At 43.9% G+C, this 17,959-nt stretch overlaps 1 protein-coding gene across 1 annotated transcript in view; it reads left to right on the top strand.

The window, feature by feature from the left end:
- MORC1 (MORC family CW-type zinc finger 1) overlaps positions 1-17,959 on the top strand; it is a 149,435-nt gene that overhangs the window by 93,219 nt on the left and 38,257 nt on the right. The window contains exons 17-19 of the mRNA XM_084800473.1: positions 268-406; positions 14,289-14,357; positions 16,953-17,198. Coding sequence (XP_084656599.1) covers positions 268-406; positions 14,289-14,357; positions 16,953-17,198 — 454 coding nt within the window. The remainder of the gene's footprint in view (positions 1-267; positions 407-14,288; positions 14,358-16,952; positions 17,199-17,959) is intronic.

Genomic DNA, 17,959 nt, shown 5'->3' with positions numbered 1-17,959 from the left:
TTGATTGATGATAGCATTATCATTAGCAAAATCATTTGTGTCCTCCCATCCTTGTAAACACACGTGTGGCCACATTTTCTGTGTAGCCCCTCTCTCCTGCCAACTGAACCTTTAAGATTCCATTTTGTCCCAAAGTCATATAACTCTGTTTTGTATTTAAAATTTGAATATATATGAGAGAAACTAACACTTTAGAGAAGCAAATAATCTTTTTTAGTTGGCAAATACTTTTTTCTGAAGCTAATCTGTTCCTTGTTGGTTATGAAGCTGCAGTCAGGCAGAGCACCTGCCTTCTATCCCACTGGGCACCATGAACAGAAGACCGCCATCAAACGATGAGACAGAGAAGCAACTTCAAGAGTCAGTGCAAAGATATCGGGACAGACTGGTGGCAGCACAGCCACAGGTGAGCTGATACTCATCCTTCCAAACTAGCAATTGCTCTTGAGCTGTTGATTTCGTACATGCAAATCGACCAATATGGTTTTCTCAAGTAAAATGTACAGTATCGTTTTTATTTCCATTTCACCATTTCCTTTCAGTTTTGCAGCTGAGAATTATTCTAAAATTAAGGGGGAATTCTATAAGAATATCTGCATATGTGTTGCCTAAGGCCATCTGTCTACACACAGAGCATGTGGGGGACAGGACATTTGTTTCTACTTTGCAGTTGTGTATTTGTTTAAGGTCAGGTGCTCAAGGCAGGGAGCTAGGTTTGTGCCCCCTGCACCACCAGGCTCCTTCCCTGGAAGTGGATATTTTGAGTAAAAAAGTAGTTTTTAGATAACTCTGGCTATTAATACAGAATGTCAAAGGCACTTTTTTATTGTTAAGAAAACTCAATAAGAATAAACATTACCATGGATGAATAGGTAATTATGACAATTCTAGCCAAAGAAATGTGACATACACAAAAATTCTGTGACCTTCATTTTTATTAGCATGTATCAACTGTCCAAAGTAAGAGACTACATTTCTATAATAAATATGATGTACTTTGTTTTCACTTCTTCCTCTTTTCTCTTAACTTTCATTCCTGCCCCTTTCTTCCCCCTCCCCTGTGTGCATGTGTGCACGTGTGGAGGTCAGAGGACAATCTTAGGTGTCGGTTGGTCTTCACCTTCTATCTTGTTTGAGGCAGGGTCTGTCTGTTGTTCAAAGCTGCGTTTGCCAGGCCAGCTGCCTGTCAACCTCTGGAGATCTCCAATTCTCCCTTCTTATCTCACATAGGAGCATCAGGACTGTAGATGTGTTCACCGAGCATGGTCTGCATGGGTTCTAGGCTTTCGCCCCTGGTCGTCACACTAGCATGTGCTTGACCCACTGAGCCATGTCCCCAACCCTTATTTTCTTAACCAGGAGTTATATCCCTACTTACAGATTCAACCCCCCAAATTCAGAATTTGAAGCTTTCTATAGTTAGCTTGCTCAAGTAGCATTTGAGAAGATCAGCAGTAAATATGCAGAATTATTGACTCCTCTGCTGATGCCAGAAAACAAAGCAGAAAAGACTCATTAGAGTGGAAAATCCAGGGATGGGGTAGGATTCAATCCAGCATTACGTAAGATTGATTTCTTATAATGTAAACATGTTTGCTTCTTACCATCCCACTTTGCTAGGGATCTGCTGTGCAAGTCAGACACCGCCTGAGGTGGTCACGGAACTGGCCCTCCCCTTATAGCCTGGCATCTTGGTCAATCTTGGAATGACACTGAGGGTTATTTGGGAAACACATCCCCTAAGCATTTCCTACTGCAAAAACACATGCCACCTCTCTAATTAGTGTATAAAGCATTTAGTCATGAACCAGAAATTAAGGTATGAGAGTATGTGATTATTTTATTAACAGGCAAATACAGAAACACAGACATTTCTATTCAGAAATATCTCATTTAAAAAAGATGTTTCTTAATTTGGTTTCCACTCCTTGAAGCTTTGGGAAGACAGTCAGCACATTGGAATTGATTTTTATCTTTTGGCTGTCCCTGAATATATTGTTTGCCTTCGTTAGAGGTCACTATTGACCACTGGATATTGATAGTGTCATTCACAAAGCCTTAGTTAGCTTATGGTTGGTTTAAGGTTGGTTTATGTTATTAATGATTGAGGTGGAGATTTTAATAGCCGCTGATGAAGTCAACAGATGGAGCCATCCGTTCTACTCATTCTCTCTTTCTCCGCAGAATTTTTCCCCCACGCTAATTTAAGTCAAGTGTGTAGATGCGGCTCACTTCTCTTCTAACAGCAATTTAGGACCACTTACGTAGAAATCTTGCTCAAAGGATACAAGAATCTTCACTGTCCTTTTTATTTCCTGAAAGGAAAAATTCCACAAAAATTTGTGTGGGAAAACAGTCCTAGATTCTTAACATATTTTCAAGTGTCAGTGCCAAAAGCAATTTAAGGAAGAAATGCATATGTTGGCTCACAGTTGAAAGATATGGTCCATCAAATGAGGGGAGTCAAGGCTCCTCACAAACTTTTGATCTCTGCGTTGTGTCCATTGTGGTTTTCATGGTGACCTGTGGTTGCTGTAAAGAGAAGCTTCTTTGAGGGCTAGTAGCTACATTCACCCGTGGGTGCCAGGGTAAGATGTAGAATATAGCAAGGAATTGTGATGCTCTAGCAAACTGGCAGCAGTAGAGTCTTTCCTAAGGTTTCTGACCTCACCAGCCATGATAAGCTGTCAGGTTTCTGGTACCAGGCATGATTTCCCTCCTGTTGCGTGGGCCTCAAGTACGATTAGACAGATGTTCATCACCACCAACATGTGCATGCCACTTACTGCTCACCCAGGCATGTCTTAATGCACAGTGCCCATGCTGGCCACTTACTGCTCACCCAGGCATATCTTAGTGCACAGTGGCCATGCTGGCCATTGCGCTGGCTCTTAGGTGGTGCATCACGGCAGGACTGTTCATTGCTTCCCTCCCTTGGCAGTTGGTAAAGAACCTTCTGGAAGGAAACCAGACCGCAGGAAGGAATCTTTCAGGTTAGATCCAGCTCCATTCATCCAAGCCAGATGGGCTCTGTAAATAATCCATCATAGGAGGCTTGTTTCGTAGGTGATTCTGGTCCTGTCAGACTGTCAGTCAACGTGAAGCACCGCACGAGATCCAAGTTCCATTGTGGACCTCAAGTTCTACAGCCAGGAGAGGAGAATGCTGATGCTTCTGCTCCTCTTAAAACCCAGCAGCGTTGCTTTCTTTCCCGTCCTGTACACACCTCGCCTGTGTGTAGAAGGACAGTCTCTTACATCTAGGAGCGCTCGCACAGGTCACCCTCATTGTGAGAGTACCAAAGCCGATCATCGAACTGTGTGGTTGAAGAGGCATCCTGATGCAGGCATGCCTTGTCCTCTAGTGTGAAAGGCATAGCTTGTAATGAAGCTGCATCCCCACATGCTCATACAACCCCTCCCCACAGCATCCCAGCTGCCTGTAGTCATTATAACAAAGGAAGAGAGTCAAACAGCGAGGCAAGTCATGCTTCTTTAAATGGTGACATTAGGATTTTTCTGTCTAATTTTCCACCAGTTTTGTTCACAGGGTAAAAAACAAAACAAAACAAAACAAAATCCTGAGGGATAAAAGGACACTCAAACATTTACAGAGCAACAGAGTGGTATGTGATGAATTGTATTTGGTAAAAGAAACCCCTAAGTTCAGTAAAGCTGAAAAGAAAGGCCACCTCAAGATCTGTCACCCATGGTGGTACATTTTTCTAGAATAAAGAAATCATGTAATTGATACTCTGTGCCAATCAGCCAAAACCCTGGTTATAAGCTGTGTGGCTGGATCAGTCCTTTGCAGTCTTTCTTCTTCTGATGAGATGAATGAGAAATGTATACCCAACTCCAGTGCAGGCTTCATTCTCCCATTGCCTGCTTTCTATACTGACTGACAAGCGCCACCTGCTGGCCAAGAGAAGCATTTTAATGCTCATATGTCGCTTGAGTGCTTTATCTTGCTGCTTGACAAATCCACTGGATAATTGCCTTTCTATTTTCTAAAATACTGAGGCAATACTTTTAATACCATTGACCTATGAAATCAAATTCTATGCAATTTAAGAGTTTCTAAACTTCCAGTCTCCCTTACTTTAGTTTTTAACTCACAGCTTAACTTTCTAGATTCCATGGTACAACAAGGATGGTTCTACACACAGAATTTACCGTTTTGTTCCATTTGATTCAGACCTTTTGGGGACCACATTAAAATACCCTGAATGCCTCCAGTCAGGAAAAGACAAGCAGTTGTTTTATGCTCTAAAGCACCAAACTGTATGCTTATCTTTTACATAAGAAGTGTAATTTATTTGTATTTGTGTGCTTGAGAGTTTTGCCTGCATGTCTGTCTGCACATGTGCATTCAGTGCTCATGGAGGCCCGAAGAGAACATTGGATTCTCTGGGCCTGGAATTGCAGATGCTTGTGAGCCGCCATGTGGGGATTTGCATGTTTGTGCAGTGCATATTATGTTGCTTCTGTGTCCTCTAGGCTTTGCGGCTGAAAGTAACGTGTTAGCCCACAATCAGGGCTCTATAGTCTGAGACAACTTCTTTCCTAACACGCTCCCCCCATCCTCCCCCCTTCTCTCCCCCCCCCATTTCCCCCCTGCTTAGCCTGATTCTCCTCTGCACTCTTCCCTGTGTCTCTCATGTCCGCGCTGCCCTGAGAGCCCTTGTTCCTGCCGTTCTCCCCCATGGTGGCCTCTGTCTGTTCTCTAGTCCCTTGTGATCTCAAACTCATGCCAAGCCCTGTGTGAATTTTGTGTCTACTTCCGGCCTGTAAAAGTACCTTTCCTCTGCTCCCCACCGCCTGTCCTTGACATGTCTTTGTTCCAACACTCTTAGCCTTCTCCCTGCCTCTGTAGATACTTACATATCACATCCATCTCCTTCATGGCTACACGCTTTTTGAAAGAAAAGACTCATTTCATTTACTCACAGGACTGGATCTTTCGAATGACAGGTGTTTAGCAAGTGGTGTGGAGGGTGGAATGAATACTTTGGGACTTTCATTTAGTAAGACTGAACTGGTCCTACACAGGTGAGACTTTCCCACTTCTGCATCATATATTACTGGAGACCAATTTTTTTTTTTCGTAACACTTGGTCGAAGTACAGTGATGTAAACTGAAGCAAAGAGAGTCCACATCTGGATTTCATTTTTCTTGTTTATAGCCTTCCCACAACAATTCCGATGGAATTCCATGCCTCTTAAATAGGAAAGGCAGCAATAGCTTTCTATTGTTCTGTAGAGCTCAGATGGAGACACACACAAAAAGTTGAACTTTAATAATCTGGCAGTTCCCGAGTTGGTCATTGTTGCTGTAAATGTTGAGCAAAGGCGGCTTGCCGAATTTTTAGCTGTGGTTTGAAGTTAAAATGAAATATATGAGTAGAACTTTGTAATGGAGAATTCGAACACATTTTCCCATCAAGAGTTGAATCTTTTTAATGTGCCATTATTGTGTAGGATGCTGATTTCAAAAAAAAATGCGTCGATATGGTGACAGATGCCTTAGAAAGCGAAAGCGAATTGATTTATTGTTAGTGCTTTCCAACCCCCTTACATAAACATCCGTGTTCTGAAATTTATGGCGCCTAAAGACCTCTTGTCTTGCAGGAGGCTATTATGCTCATTGTAGTTGAGATATTTCACTTTATTACCCTGGCTACAAAGATCTCATTTCTCCATGGTGTTGCATAACTTTTCCAAGATGGAAAAATGCATGATATGTTCACGCTTGTAGCCCCTGAGTTTGTGAATACTAATGAGAGGTTAGAAGAAGTTGCTTATGTCACCTCATCCAGAAGCCCACTGAAGGCAAGGACAGTGGGCTGGCTTTATTTTTGGTATAGTTTTCACCACCAGGCCGGGATCAAGGTTGTGCATATTAGATTGACATCGAAGAGTTGGTCCTCAACTTGAACAGTCTGGTCAAAGGATCTTCTTTTTCTTTTTTCAAATTTTAATTTATTATAGTTTATTGAATTACATTCTGATTGTTATCCCCTCGGTTGTATCTTCCCATTCCCACCCTTCCTCCCTCTTCTGCCCTATTCCCCTCCCCTAGACCTCTGACAGAAGGAGACCTCCTCCCCACACCATACGGCCACAGCCTATCAGGTCTCATCCGGATAGCCTGCTTCCCCTTCCTCTGTGTGCCACCTGGCCTCCCCACCAAGGGCAGGTGATCAAATTGGAGGCATCAGAGCTCATGTCAGAGGTAGTGCCCGCTCTCCCCATGGTATTAAACCTGTCAGAAGAGCAGTTTGTGTTTGCTAAGCATACCCAGATAGGATCATCCCCTAGCGAGAAGTCAGCAGCCTGGTGCCCAACATCTGACTTCATAAATTACCCAACTTTTTTCCCCCAGGAGGTTGGGACTAAAACACATTACCTATTGTCATCCACTACTGGGCTTTTAAGAAGTGACCAAATACTGATATTGAAGGTCAAGATGACTTTGAATCCAGAGGGTACCATGTCTCTTTACAGGGAACAGAAATAGCTGTGACAGTGGCGCGCAGGCATGCTGCGTTACACTCCTCTGTGTGTTCCAGTCGGTCATGCTTACCCTTTGCAGCAAGGACACGAGGAGAGGTTTGGCTGTGTGGCCTGAAACAATTCAAAGGATGGCAACACTAATTTAGACTTTAATGCAATTGTACCTGTTTGATCTCTGCCCTTCAAGCCCTCCTTAAGCACCTGAACTGTATGTACCGCCAGTTCTCAATTAGTGTACTGGCTAACCAAGAGCCAGCAGAGGCTCCCCAGCATCCTGGATGTACTTCTGGAACTCTTCCCCAACTTGACTGAGTAAGACAAAGGTATTTGGCTTCCTTCCAAAGGATGTTCCTCCTTGTTCCTCTAAGGGACATGAGGCCCCTGAGCCTGCAGCTCTGGGCATAGCGTGCCTGCATCCTTCCCTGGGATGTGGAACCCTGTTAATCATCTTGTTTGGTTTTAATCTCTCTTCTTATTCAGAACCTGAATTCACATCTTGAATTCAGTTCAAGAACCTGGAATTTATTACTGTTTTGACTTTGAACTTAATTCTTACATGTAGTACCACTTGCCTGCTAATCCTTGTTGAACCTGTTCGACTCCCTCATTTTGTCTGATTTATCATCTACCCCAGCTGTGTAGGCACAGGTAAAATTCAGACTAGATTGCTCTGGCTTCTTGTTTCCACCCTGGACTTTACCAGCAGGTGCATTTAACCCTTAGCCCAACTTCCCTGACCATTCCCAGCCTCCCACATGCCATGTGGAGAAGGGCTGCTGACACCCCAGGGCCGAGTACTGCAGGGATGTTTCCGCCTCGTGTACATAGGAGAAACTGGGAAATCCAGAGCCAAGTAGTGATTTCTGTTTGAGGACTCTCAGTTTTAGGCAGACTTGGAGGCTAAGGTGGTCACTTGGGCTTTTTTAATTATAAAAAATTCTACATACTATATACATTGATCATGTTTTACCTCTCCTAACTCTTTCCAGATCCTTCCATCTTCATACCCACCCAACTTCATGTTCTTTCCCTCTTTAAAAAGGGAAAAAAACCTGTAAAACAAAACAAAACAAAAAAAAGAAACAAGTATCAAAACAAACAAAACCCACAAACAAACAAACAAAATATGCCAAAAGAAACAAACCAAACCAAAACAGAACAGCAACCTCAAAAACCAAAAAACATGGAGTCCATTTTGTCTTGGCTAACTACTCCAGGGGCAGGGGGCCTGTCCTGGAGTCCATGGTTAATGCACCTGGTGACACTCCATTGAAGAAAGCTGGTTCCTAATGACAGACCGCTCTACCCATGACCAGTGCCTTGCTCATCCTGCACCAGAAAAGGGGCTTCTTGCAGTAGATGCTGATTAACACACAGACAGAGCCACAGCTATTCAGTGCATAGGGATGGAGAGGCTGTGGAGCATTCGGCCCCAAGTGGAGTGTCTTCAGCAAACCCCTCCTCTCCAGGCTCAGTGCTGTGGAAGAGGAGCCAGAGGTGAAGGATGGGGGACTCCAAGACAACAGTGTCAACAGACACAACAGGATGATCACGTATGAATGCAGGGAGACTCAGACAGCGCAGGACCTGCTTAGCAGTTTCTTTAGTAGGAAAGGGAAGTGGCAAGTGGTGGTGAGAATTTTGCCTGTTTGGAGTATAAGTAAGTGTTTCTGAGGGGAAGCTAAGGCCTTAGGAGAGAACATTAGAAATATTAACATTTTTTTCAATGATTATTTTTTGGCCACAAAATCATCCCTTCAAAGTTAAACACACTCCCCAGAGACACCACAGTTCAGGTTCAAGAGGGAAATTTCTTCAAATGCTCACTAGTAATCCATCACAGATTAAACTCCAAGTTGCATTATTTTCTTCCAGATCTTGAATTAAGTAAATTTAGTCAGAAAGTTGCTGCAGAAACATGAAAGCATTTTCCTCTACAGTTCTACACACCATCAGCACACACACAGAGGTGGGTGGGTGGGGGCAGAAGGAGGGGGAGAAGCAGCGGGTTGGTTTCAAGGTTTGAGTCTGAGGTGACTCAGCATCACCTCTGTGAGAAAACCTTACATATGTGGAAATGTAGATTTCTGGATGTACACCAGACCCACAAAAACAAAAGTTTCTGTCATTGGAGCCTCAGGCTGTGTCCACCACAAATGTTCATTCCTTTCTTTCTGCCTCGGGGGCTCCTCTGTTTTCTACTTCCACCGATAACCCACTTGAGGCATCTTTTGCTAATTCCGTTGTGGTTTGCAAGACTCTGAACTTGTTAGGAAAAAATGCATTCATCTTGCCGGCAGAGGTTATGAGTGCCATTTAAAAATAAATACCCATATTTGTAAGATTCTATCCTAATTATCCTTTTTATAAATCTGAAAAGATGATGGGGATAATAAAAATTCCGTCATTAGGAGAGAGCTATTCATTGGGTAACAGACGGAATTGGAAGTGGATTAACTGCGCCAACAGAGTTCAGTTTTATAAAAGTGCAATCAAAGATGGGAAAATGTGTTCTTCAAATTAAAAATGAATATATGTGATTTTAGAAGATACTTAAAAATAATAGGGCAACCTGCAAACTGATGCTGAGAGTGTGTGTCAGTTAGTGGAAAATGCCATTTCTAATTAGAACCAAAGGGCGAGCTTCACTTAGTACATTTAGCATGTGGAGATGTTTTTAGTGCACCAGTTGTTTGTATCTGTGCGTATAGCGGGCGCTTTAGGAAGAAAGCGGATGCACCCTAGTCTGCCTTGATTCTTCAGCACCTTCCATCCTCTTTCATTATTTTGCTTTGGCCTTGTCCCTTTAATTCTGTTGCATTGGGTTTTACTAGAAAAACTCTAGAAGGGGGGGGGGGTGAGGTAAGTTGAGAAGAAGTTGTCAGTTGAATGTAAAGAAAGCAAATAAATGCATATAAAACTGATAAAGGTGGGCTTATACCTACATGATCACAGCAGGACTGTGGTACATCTGTGGCTGAGAGAGAATTGGCAAATGTTTTTGAACTATCGAAAGGCAGTCAGTGAACGTGAAGAACCTTAACACATGAGAGAGGTGTGAGGTCTGGCTGATGGAGTCCAGGAGGCAGAAGGAAGACGTTGGGGTCTGGGGGGAAGCTGGTTTTCCTAAGACCTACGGGGAGAGCACCTAAGGGCCTTCACGTACACTAATCACTTGAATTTTGTCTTCTCTGAAGAGGAATCCAGACAGTCTGATGACAGTGAAGGGCAAACACTGTGTAATAACAGCCTTGTGTGTTTAGGGCCAGGAATCAGTTGGGGGGGAGAGCCCTAGGGGAGAGATGGTCGCACCATGAGAATCACGTATGCTCTTGCGGCGTGGAACCAACAGTGTTAGAGGTTTAAAGCTTCTGAGTGTTGGGGCTGTTCTGCTCCCCATTTTCAGTAGAGGGAAGAAAGCCTCATTTGAGTGGGAGAAATCAAGAGATTCCAAATTAATAATGTCCCAAGGAGACTCATGAGTGTCCTAAGGACCCCAGGCTAAGAGCCAACAGGAAGGCTGTTGCAGATCATAGTCCAGGGGACAGATTTTTATCTCAGTAGAATTAGGGAAGGAAGGAAAGTCAAGAGGAGTATGAGAGAGGAAGGGAGAGATGAAGGGGAAAGAAGTTTTAAGTGATAGCCATGACACCAGAGATACTCCTGACTCCTGACACAACTAAAGCCAGAACTTGTAAGGGAGAATAAAGAATTTCACAGCTGCACATTTTTTTTTTAAGGAATGAAAATACTTGTGCCAAGATCTCAAGCTAAGCCATCCCTGGAATTAGAAAGTAACCCATCCCATGAGAGGGAACTCACTGCCTGGAGGCCAGGACCCAGACGCGGGGTAGTCCAGAGAACTAGGATAGAACCAAACAGAAAAAGTCAATGAAATGATTCCTAATGATACTCTGCTATGCACATAGATCGGCGCCTAGCTCATCCGGCTTCATCCGGCAGCTGTTGGAAACACACGCAGAGTCTTGAAGCCAAACGTTAGCAGAGCTCAGGGAATCCTGCAGAAGAGGAGGAGGAAACATTGCAGGAGGCAGAGGGGTCAAGGACACCACAAGAAAACCCACGAAATCAACTATCCTGGCATCATAGGGGCTCGCAGAGACTGACCTGACATCCAGGGAGCCTGCATGGTTCTGACCTAGGCCCTCTGCATGCATGTTAGAGTTGTGCAGCTTGGTCTTCATGTGGGGCTCTTAACAGTGGTCGTGGGGGCTGTCTCTGAATCTCTTGCTTGCTTTTAGCACCTTTTCCTCATACTGGGTTGCCTTGCCCAGCTTTAATGTGCGGGGAGGTATGTAGTACTGCAACTTGACATGTCATGTTTGGTTGACACCTGTCAAGGCTGGTGGCCCTTTACTGAAGAGAAAGGAGGAGGAGTGATGGGGGTAGGAGAGGGGACGTGGGGAGAGGAGGGACTGGGAGGAGAGGATGGAGAGGACGCTGCAGTCAGGCTGTAAAAATAAGTAAGAAAACAAATAATAAATAAATGTATATAAAACAATTCAGAAAGTAAGTAGAACTCAGGTGAATGAGGGAAAGGCAACTATAGATTCTCAAGGCTGTATCATGCACCTTTACTGAAAGACAGGAAATAATAGCATCTATCCACTGTGTTCTAGTCGGCTGAGTGCAGAAGCGAGGAGAAAGGCGTTCCCTCCAGTGGCTCCTCCCCCTCCTCTTCCTCCCAGCTCCTGTCATTCTACTTTTATTCTGTTTCTTGAAGCCAACACAGTATCATCTTTTGGATTCTTGATGGCTTCAAAATGTTGTTTGACCGTAATTATTCATTTTCATTCAAAAATGCCACTGGAATTTCTGCTGTGCTTTTCCGTGTCTCTTGTCTTTTTGTAGAAAGAGCTCTGAAGTTAAAATGAAAGAGCCAAATTTATGGGACTTATAAAATGTCCACATACTCACAATTCTTGTTTAGTGATGTGGTTAGTAATTCAGGTCCAGTTCCATTACAATAAAACTGTGTAGCAAAGAATAATTATCTCTAAGTTATTATTTAAAATGTTGTAAACTCAAATAATGTAATTGAGTCATATGTTATAGCTGGGCTAGGCTCAGTCTGCTTTGCCATATCAGTATTTCAACTGTGGAAAGATAGTCAGTACACTCTAGGACCATCTGTTTATCCCATAATCGGCAACTGTTTTTTGAGCACCTGTAATGCCCTAAGCATTGAGCTCAGTGCCCCATATAAGAGGAACAACTTTGAAGTTCAGTCTATTGCAGTGCATCATTGTGATACAGTGTGATAGGACCATATAGATACATAGTATCCTGGGGGACTTTGGGTGTGAATGTAGCTACAAATACACATCATTTCCACTCTTTTCTGAAAGTCCTTTAAGAGCAAGGCACACAGAGGACAAAGATGTAAACTCCATTAAGCTAGGAGATATCTACCAAAGACATTTCTGAGGCTTGCTTAGGGAAGTCACGATGAAACAGGAGCTTCAAAGGAAAAAGGAGAAAGCAGTGGAGGAGACCCCAGGAAGAGAAGGTCAGAGGGACCAGCACATAGGCACCCGCAGAGAAGCCACTGTTTATGGGGGAGTGTGCTTCTGAGGCCCTCCTGGACAGAGGCCGGTTCATGGAAAGAGAACACATGGGATGCTCATGGCAGACCTTAAGAAGCCATGGTTGACAGAGCAGCAGTTTGTGTAGGTAAGAGGCTTTGCTTGTGAAGAACTTGCTAGAATCTCACCTTTTATTTTACTTTTCTTATGGAGACACCCTGGCTAAGAGCAATCTTGTAAAACCTAACTCATAACAGTGTATTTTAAAAGAATCAACCAATGTAGCTCTTTTTATTTTGTAGCTGTAAAACAAAACATATTAAAAAGTAAAAATCTATGATCCTAAATGCTGTGTGAGCTGAAAAGCAGCATGGTCCTTCCTTAAGGACCTGGACTCGGCAGTTGGGATGGATGCTTTTGGAACAGAGACTCGAAGGATGATGGGATTTAACAGAAAGAAAAGGCCGGGAAGGACCATCCAGGCCAAAGACATGGCTTGTCCAATGGTACAGCAATATAAAAGTGGGCCGTGGAAACAGGGAGGAACACTGAACGCACAAAGGCAGGAGTCTGGCAGAGGGAAGAGCCGTGGCCAAGGTCAAGGGAGACATTAGGAAACAGCTCATAAGCCACCTGGGTGCAGTGAGTTTGCACTTACTCTATCTGGATTAGAAGTCCGTGTGCCAGGCCAGGCACCCGAGGCTCAGCAATGGTACCACCTTCCAGGGTAGCATTTCTCCGTCCTGACTGCATTATCAGAACCACTCACAGAACACTAAAAGATGTGTGCTGCCAGGCCCCACCCCCAAGAGTTAGAGTAGAATTCCATGTGTAAGGATGTGACATAATTCTCAGATAAGCCTCTGAGGCTTGTGATTTTATGTCTGCAGATTAGTTTTATTTAGTTTGTGTGTATATATATACACACACACTTGACATGCACACACATATATGCACACACACACACACACACACACACACACACACACATGAATTCCATGGCATGTTGTGGGTGTCAGAGAAATTTTGTGGAATCAATTGTCTCCATCTACCCTTACATAGTTCGTGGAATCTAATTCAAGTTGCCAGGCTTTCTTAGCAAGCACCTTTATACACCAATGCATTTCACCAGTGTTTTCTATGTTATTTTTTATTACATGTATTTATTATTTAGTTGGTTAGTTGGAGGAAGAATGCCTCAGTGTGAGTGTGATAGGTTTTCTACTATCCCACTGTTGGGAAACGCAAGGCGCAAGTCTCGGTAGCACACCTTCACCTGCGGAGCCACCTCATCTATTCTTTATTTGAATGAAAAAGGCCTCTAAATCGGGTGGTGACTTTGGCCTAATGCATTTTGAATTTACCGAAGATTCAAGTAAGGAAATTCACATAGCTTGATCACTGAAAGGCATGGGGAGAAGAGAGGGTTCATGAGCCAGGAATGTCCAGAGCCTCTAACATGGGTGTCTGTGCCAATGATCCACCAATCAGCAGAGATTCCATGAGGAAGGACTGTGAAAATAACCTGTTCAGATTTGGAAGGGTGGCTTTGAAGGTACCTGTAGGTATAACATGTCACCAAGAACCATGTGAATTCCAGGACAGTGTGTTCCAGGCCAGGCAGGCCTACATAGTGGAATCTCTTCTTAGAGCAAAACAGCAGCAGCAACAAAAACAGTAGCTAAAAAGCATCAAGAAAAGCATGAGCATCAAAGGAGCTCCCTTTTTAGAGAGAGCACCAGTTTTCCTTCTCCCTAGCCTGCCTGGGGATACAGGAAGCTCCTGGGTGCTGGGCATAAGGCAACACTTCAGTGATGAGAGGCATAGTAAAGGGCAATTAACAGCTGAGTTCATTAAAGCTCAACTCAGTAAAGGTTGAGCAAGAAGGAATTGTGCCTTAGGTCAGATTGCCCCTGAGCTCTGCAGACAGAGAGCAAGGGGTCTCCAGAAAGGAGAGGCCAGAGGTTATGGGATGCACAGGCTGGACTCAGACAGAGTTTGATCACATTGCTCTTAAGACATTCAATCTTCATCTAAAACATCAGATGCTTTTACACTACCCAGACACCTCTGCAGGAGCATCCTTCTATTAGAACTGAAGGATTATGGGTAAGGACTGTGGTCTTGACATTTCTTTAGGAAAATAAGAATACTGAGTTTCTGTAATATGCCAACCGAAAGGTATTTTTTTGGTTATTAAATTTGCTCTAATATTTTCTTCCCATAGAAATCTCAACTTATAGCAGTGAGTAGAAACCCTGAGTTCAAGTTCTCCTGCCTTTCATCAGCGCCCAAGGTGAGTACTTGAAGTAGGAATCAGGGACCTCAGAGGAAAACCCCACAATAAGACCAGGTATAAACCATCACATCAAGTTTGGGTGAGACAACCCAGCAGGAGAAAAAGGGTCCCAGGAGCAGGCAAGAGTCAGAGACACCCCCACTCCCACTGTCAGGAGTCCAGCAAAACACCAGGCCAACAATCATAATATATATGCAGAGGACCTAGTGCAAACCCTTTTCAGTCTCTGTGAGCCCCGTGGGCCCTGCTTAGTTGATTCTGTGGGCCTTGTTATCCTGGTATCCTTGACTCTCTGGCTCTCACAGTTCCTCATCCTTCTCTTTGTTGGATTGGCAAAGCTCCAGGGGAGGGAGCACACACACACACACACACACACACACACATACACACACACACACACACACACACTCACATAACATAAAATCAAATGCTGAGGACATTTGGATCATTTGAGCATCTTTAAAAAGAAAGAGTCGTGAGGCCTCAGAGCTTCTCAACCATTCCTGTTTCACATAAACACACGTGTATGTGTGTGTGCATGCACATGTTTTTGTGAGTGTCCGTGTGTACATAGACACACATAAGGTCAGAAGTCGACATCACATGCCTTCCTCAACCACGCCCCATCCTATTATCTGAGACAGGGTGTCTCAGTGAATGTGTCCTCTGCCAGCTTGGCTGACCATCTGTAGCCAGCAAGCCTAAGGATCCACTTGTTCTCGCCTCCCCGGGGGTTACAGGTGTGCAGTACTGCTGGGGATCCAGACTGAGGTCCTCCTGGTGCCTTCTCCCCAGCATCTCAATAGACACAGATGTACATATTTTATGTCTTGAAATTTCTTCATATTTGCCTTACATGTTGAAGCATTTTCTTCCAGAATACCCCTTTAGTTTGTGTTGCTGTCCTTGAATTTTCTGTATTTCATATAGGAATCAAAAACTTGTGAACCCAGTAATAAGTTGGAAAGCACATGAGCTCATAACCCTGCCCCCTTCTTGCATGGAAATTTACCTCACTCGCTGCATAGCTGCATTGCAGAACCAGGCACAGGAGCAATATGTTCTCTTTGTATTAATTCTCCTGGATGGCACCCATCGGTCATTTGCAGAAAACTTAGGAATTCTAGAACTCCATCAACATCTATCCCAAAGTCATCTAGTCCATTTTGGCTTCTCGCACAGAATCTAGACTCTGTCTAACAGTTCCTTCAGCACACACATCCTCCACAGGTTGAATCGGTAGTCAGCAGGGTCAGGATGCAGGATGTGAGATCTTATTATGGCCTATGAATGGGACTTGGCCTCACCTCACATATCAGGGAACGGAAGGCAAGTGCACATCTGGAAGGAAGTGGGGCTGTACTGTGTTCTCAAAGTCAGACCTGTGTGTTCAGCCCACCTCTGCAGCTCTTTCTGAATCCACCTCTGAGTAAACTATTACTGAAGAACATGTTCACTAAAACTGATGTCCAGAACTTTTGATTTGTGAACTTTTATTAGTAGTAAGAAGGATGGTTGACAATCCAGAGCCTCTCAACTGGTACAAGTGCAGAGAACACTCCTCTATGGAGTGCCCAGCCCTCAAGGGACATCTGTATTACCCTTTGTGCCACAAGGCTCAGAGCACATCACAGAGGAGGTGGTGGAAAGATTGTAAGAGTCAGAGATCAGGGAGATCTGTCAATCAGTGTCTTCTGGACATGGCAGGGCCATCACACGCATGAGCTCACAGGAACTGTTGCTACATGCGTAAGACCTGCCCAAGATCAAGTCAGTCAGCATTCTACTATGGATAGGAGAGGGGCAAAGGAGCCCCAGCCACATGCTGAGGCACTATTTGCTGGGGCTGGCTATGAGGGAGAGACATTTCTCTTCAGAGGCATGCCTGTGCTCCAGTGGGTGGCGCCACCTCCATGTGAATGAGTGCAGCGTTACTTGGACTCAGTGGATTTAAGACATGAAACTGGAGAGGGGCGGGGCGTGTCTTAGGTATTTTTCTACTGCTGTGACAAAGCCCCACGACCAAGGCAACTTGGAAAAGAAAGCATTTAATTTGGGAGTTCATGGTTCCAGAGGATAGAGTGAGTCTGTGACCCTCATTACATGGAGCATTACAGCAGGCAAGGAGGCATGGCACTAGAACAGGAGCTGAGCTTACATCAGATTCATAAGGGGGGGGGGAAGAGTGGGAAGAGGGGGGGGAAGAGTGGGAAGAGAGGGAGGGGGAGGAGGAGGAGAAGAGGAGAGAGAGGAGAGAGAGAGAGAGAGAGAGAGAGAGAGAGAGAGAGAGAGAGAGAGAGAGAGAGAGAGAGAGAGAACACATGTATGAGACTATAAGACAGCCTGTTAACCGGTAATAGAGTGAGCTTTAGAAACAATATGATCCGACAGGGACCATTCTCATTCGAACCATCACAGCATGTATCGGGGACATCTGGGAGAAATTAGGGGACAGAAATACGGGATGAGTATAAAAAAAACCCATATTATATGCTATAAAAATATAATGCTGTGTCATAAGAGAAAATGGTAATTCATCATAAATTATCCAACTACTACTCGTAAAATTATGCCTTATTATTTTGAATTAAGGAAAAATCCAAACTCGGGAGAATGAGGCCTATAGTGGGTAACCCAACTCAGGGTACCCCTTCATTTGTTGAGCTTTCGTTCAGCCAAAGAGGCCAAAAGAGAAGCACAGAGGATGCTGACTCTGATGTGGAGTTTGTCTGCATGACGAAAACTCTGAAGAGGCCTATGAGGAAGACAGCGGGACAGCAGCAGCCGAGCCATGCGCCAGCTCTGTTGGAAAACCTCAAGCTTGTGGAGGCAACACAGGCAGGTTTTTTTTTCCTTTCCTTCCTTTTCTCTTAGTCACAAAATGTATAATAATTTCTTTGTTCTGGAAATAGCATCTGGGAAAGGTTTTGCTTCGTTTTCACATTTTTAGCTCACTCTAATTATGGGATGTACATTGCAACCTGTTTTTGCTGGATAGGGTCCCAACTTCTATTTTTCCCCTGCGTTTTCTATTTTGGAAGAAAATTAGATTGCTAATATCAGCACATTGTGGAGAGCTCAGCCAAGTGACGGCCTCCAAAGAATGGGGGCTGCATGGGGAAAGAGCTCACATCTGTATTTAAGGGAAGAGTATCAATAGGAGTATCCTTTAACTTGTAGCATCCATGGTTTGTTACCCTATAGGCAAAGTTGGGGGGAAGTAGTGTTAAATATAAATATGCTACTAAAATGTTGAGACTGATATATTTGTTTTTTGATTTTTATTGTTATATGATATTTTTTGCATATGCATATTTGAGACATTTTCACCCTTGTTATTGCTTTGCGCATCCTTTCAGCATCTTCTGTAAGCGTCACTACGGTTTACATGATCTTCCTGGTTCATCAGATATGACCTATCAAATGCCTCTTGACTGTTTCTTCTAATAAAGTTCACCCTTAAAGGGTGGATATGGGCCACCAAGGAGAGCAAACTCTTAGACACTGAGCTCTTGTAGCACAGGATGTGCTGGGAGATAAGACACCTCAGGTGTGGTTCTTCCAACAGGAACCATTTTGAACAGGTACTTCATAGAAGT

Source organism: Acomys minous, assembly GCF_964271855.1.
Source record: "Acomys minous genome assembly, chromosome: 11".
Classification (NCBI taxonomy): Eukaryota; Metazoa; Chordata; class Mammalia; order Rodentia; family Muridae; genus Acomys; species Acomys minous.
The sequence above is the reverse complement of the archived record's forward strand: the minus strand, read 5'-3'. Positions and strand labels throughout refer to the sequence as shown.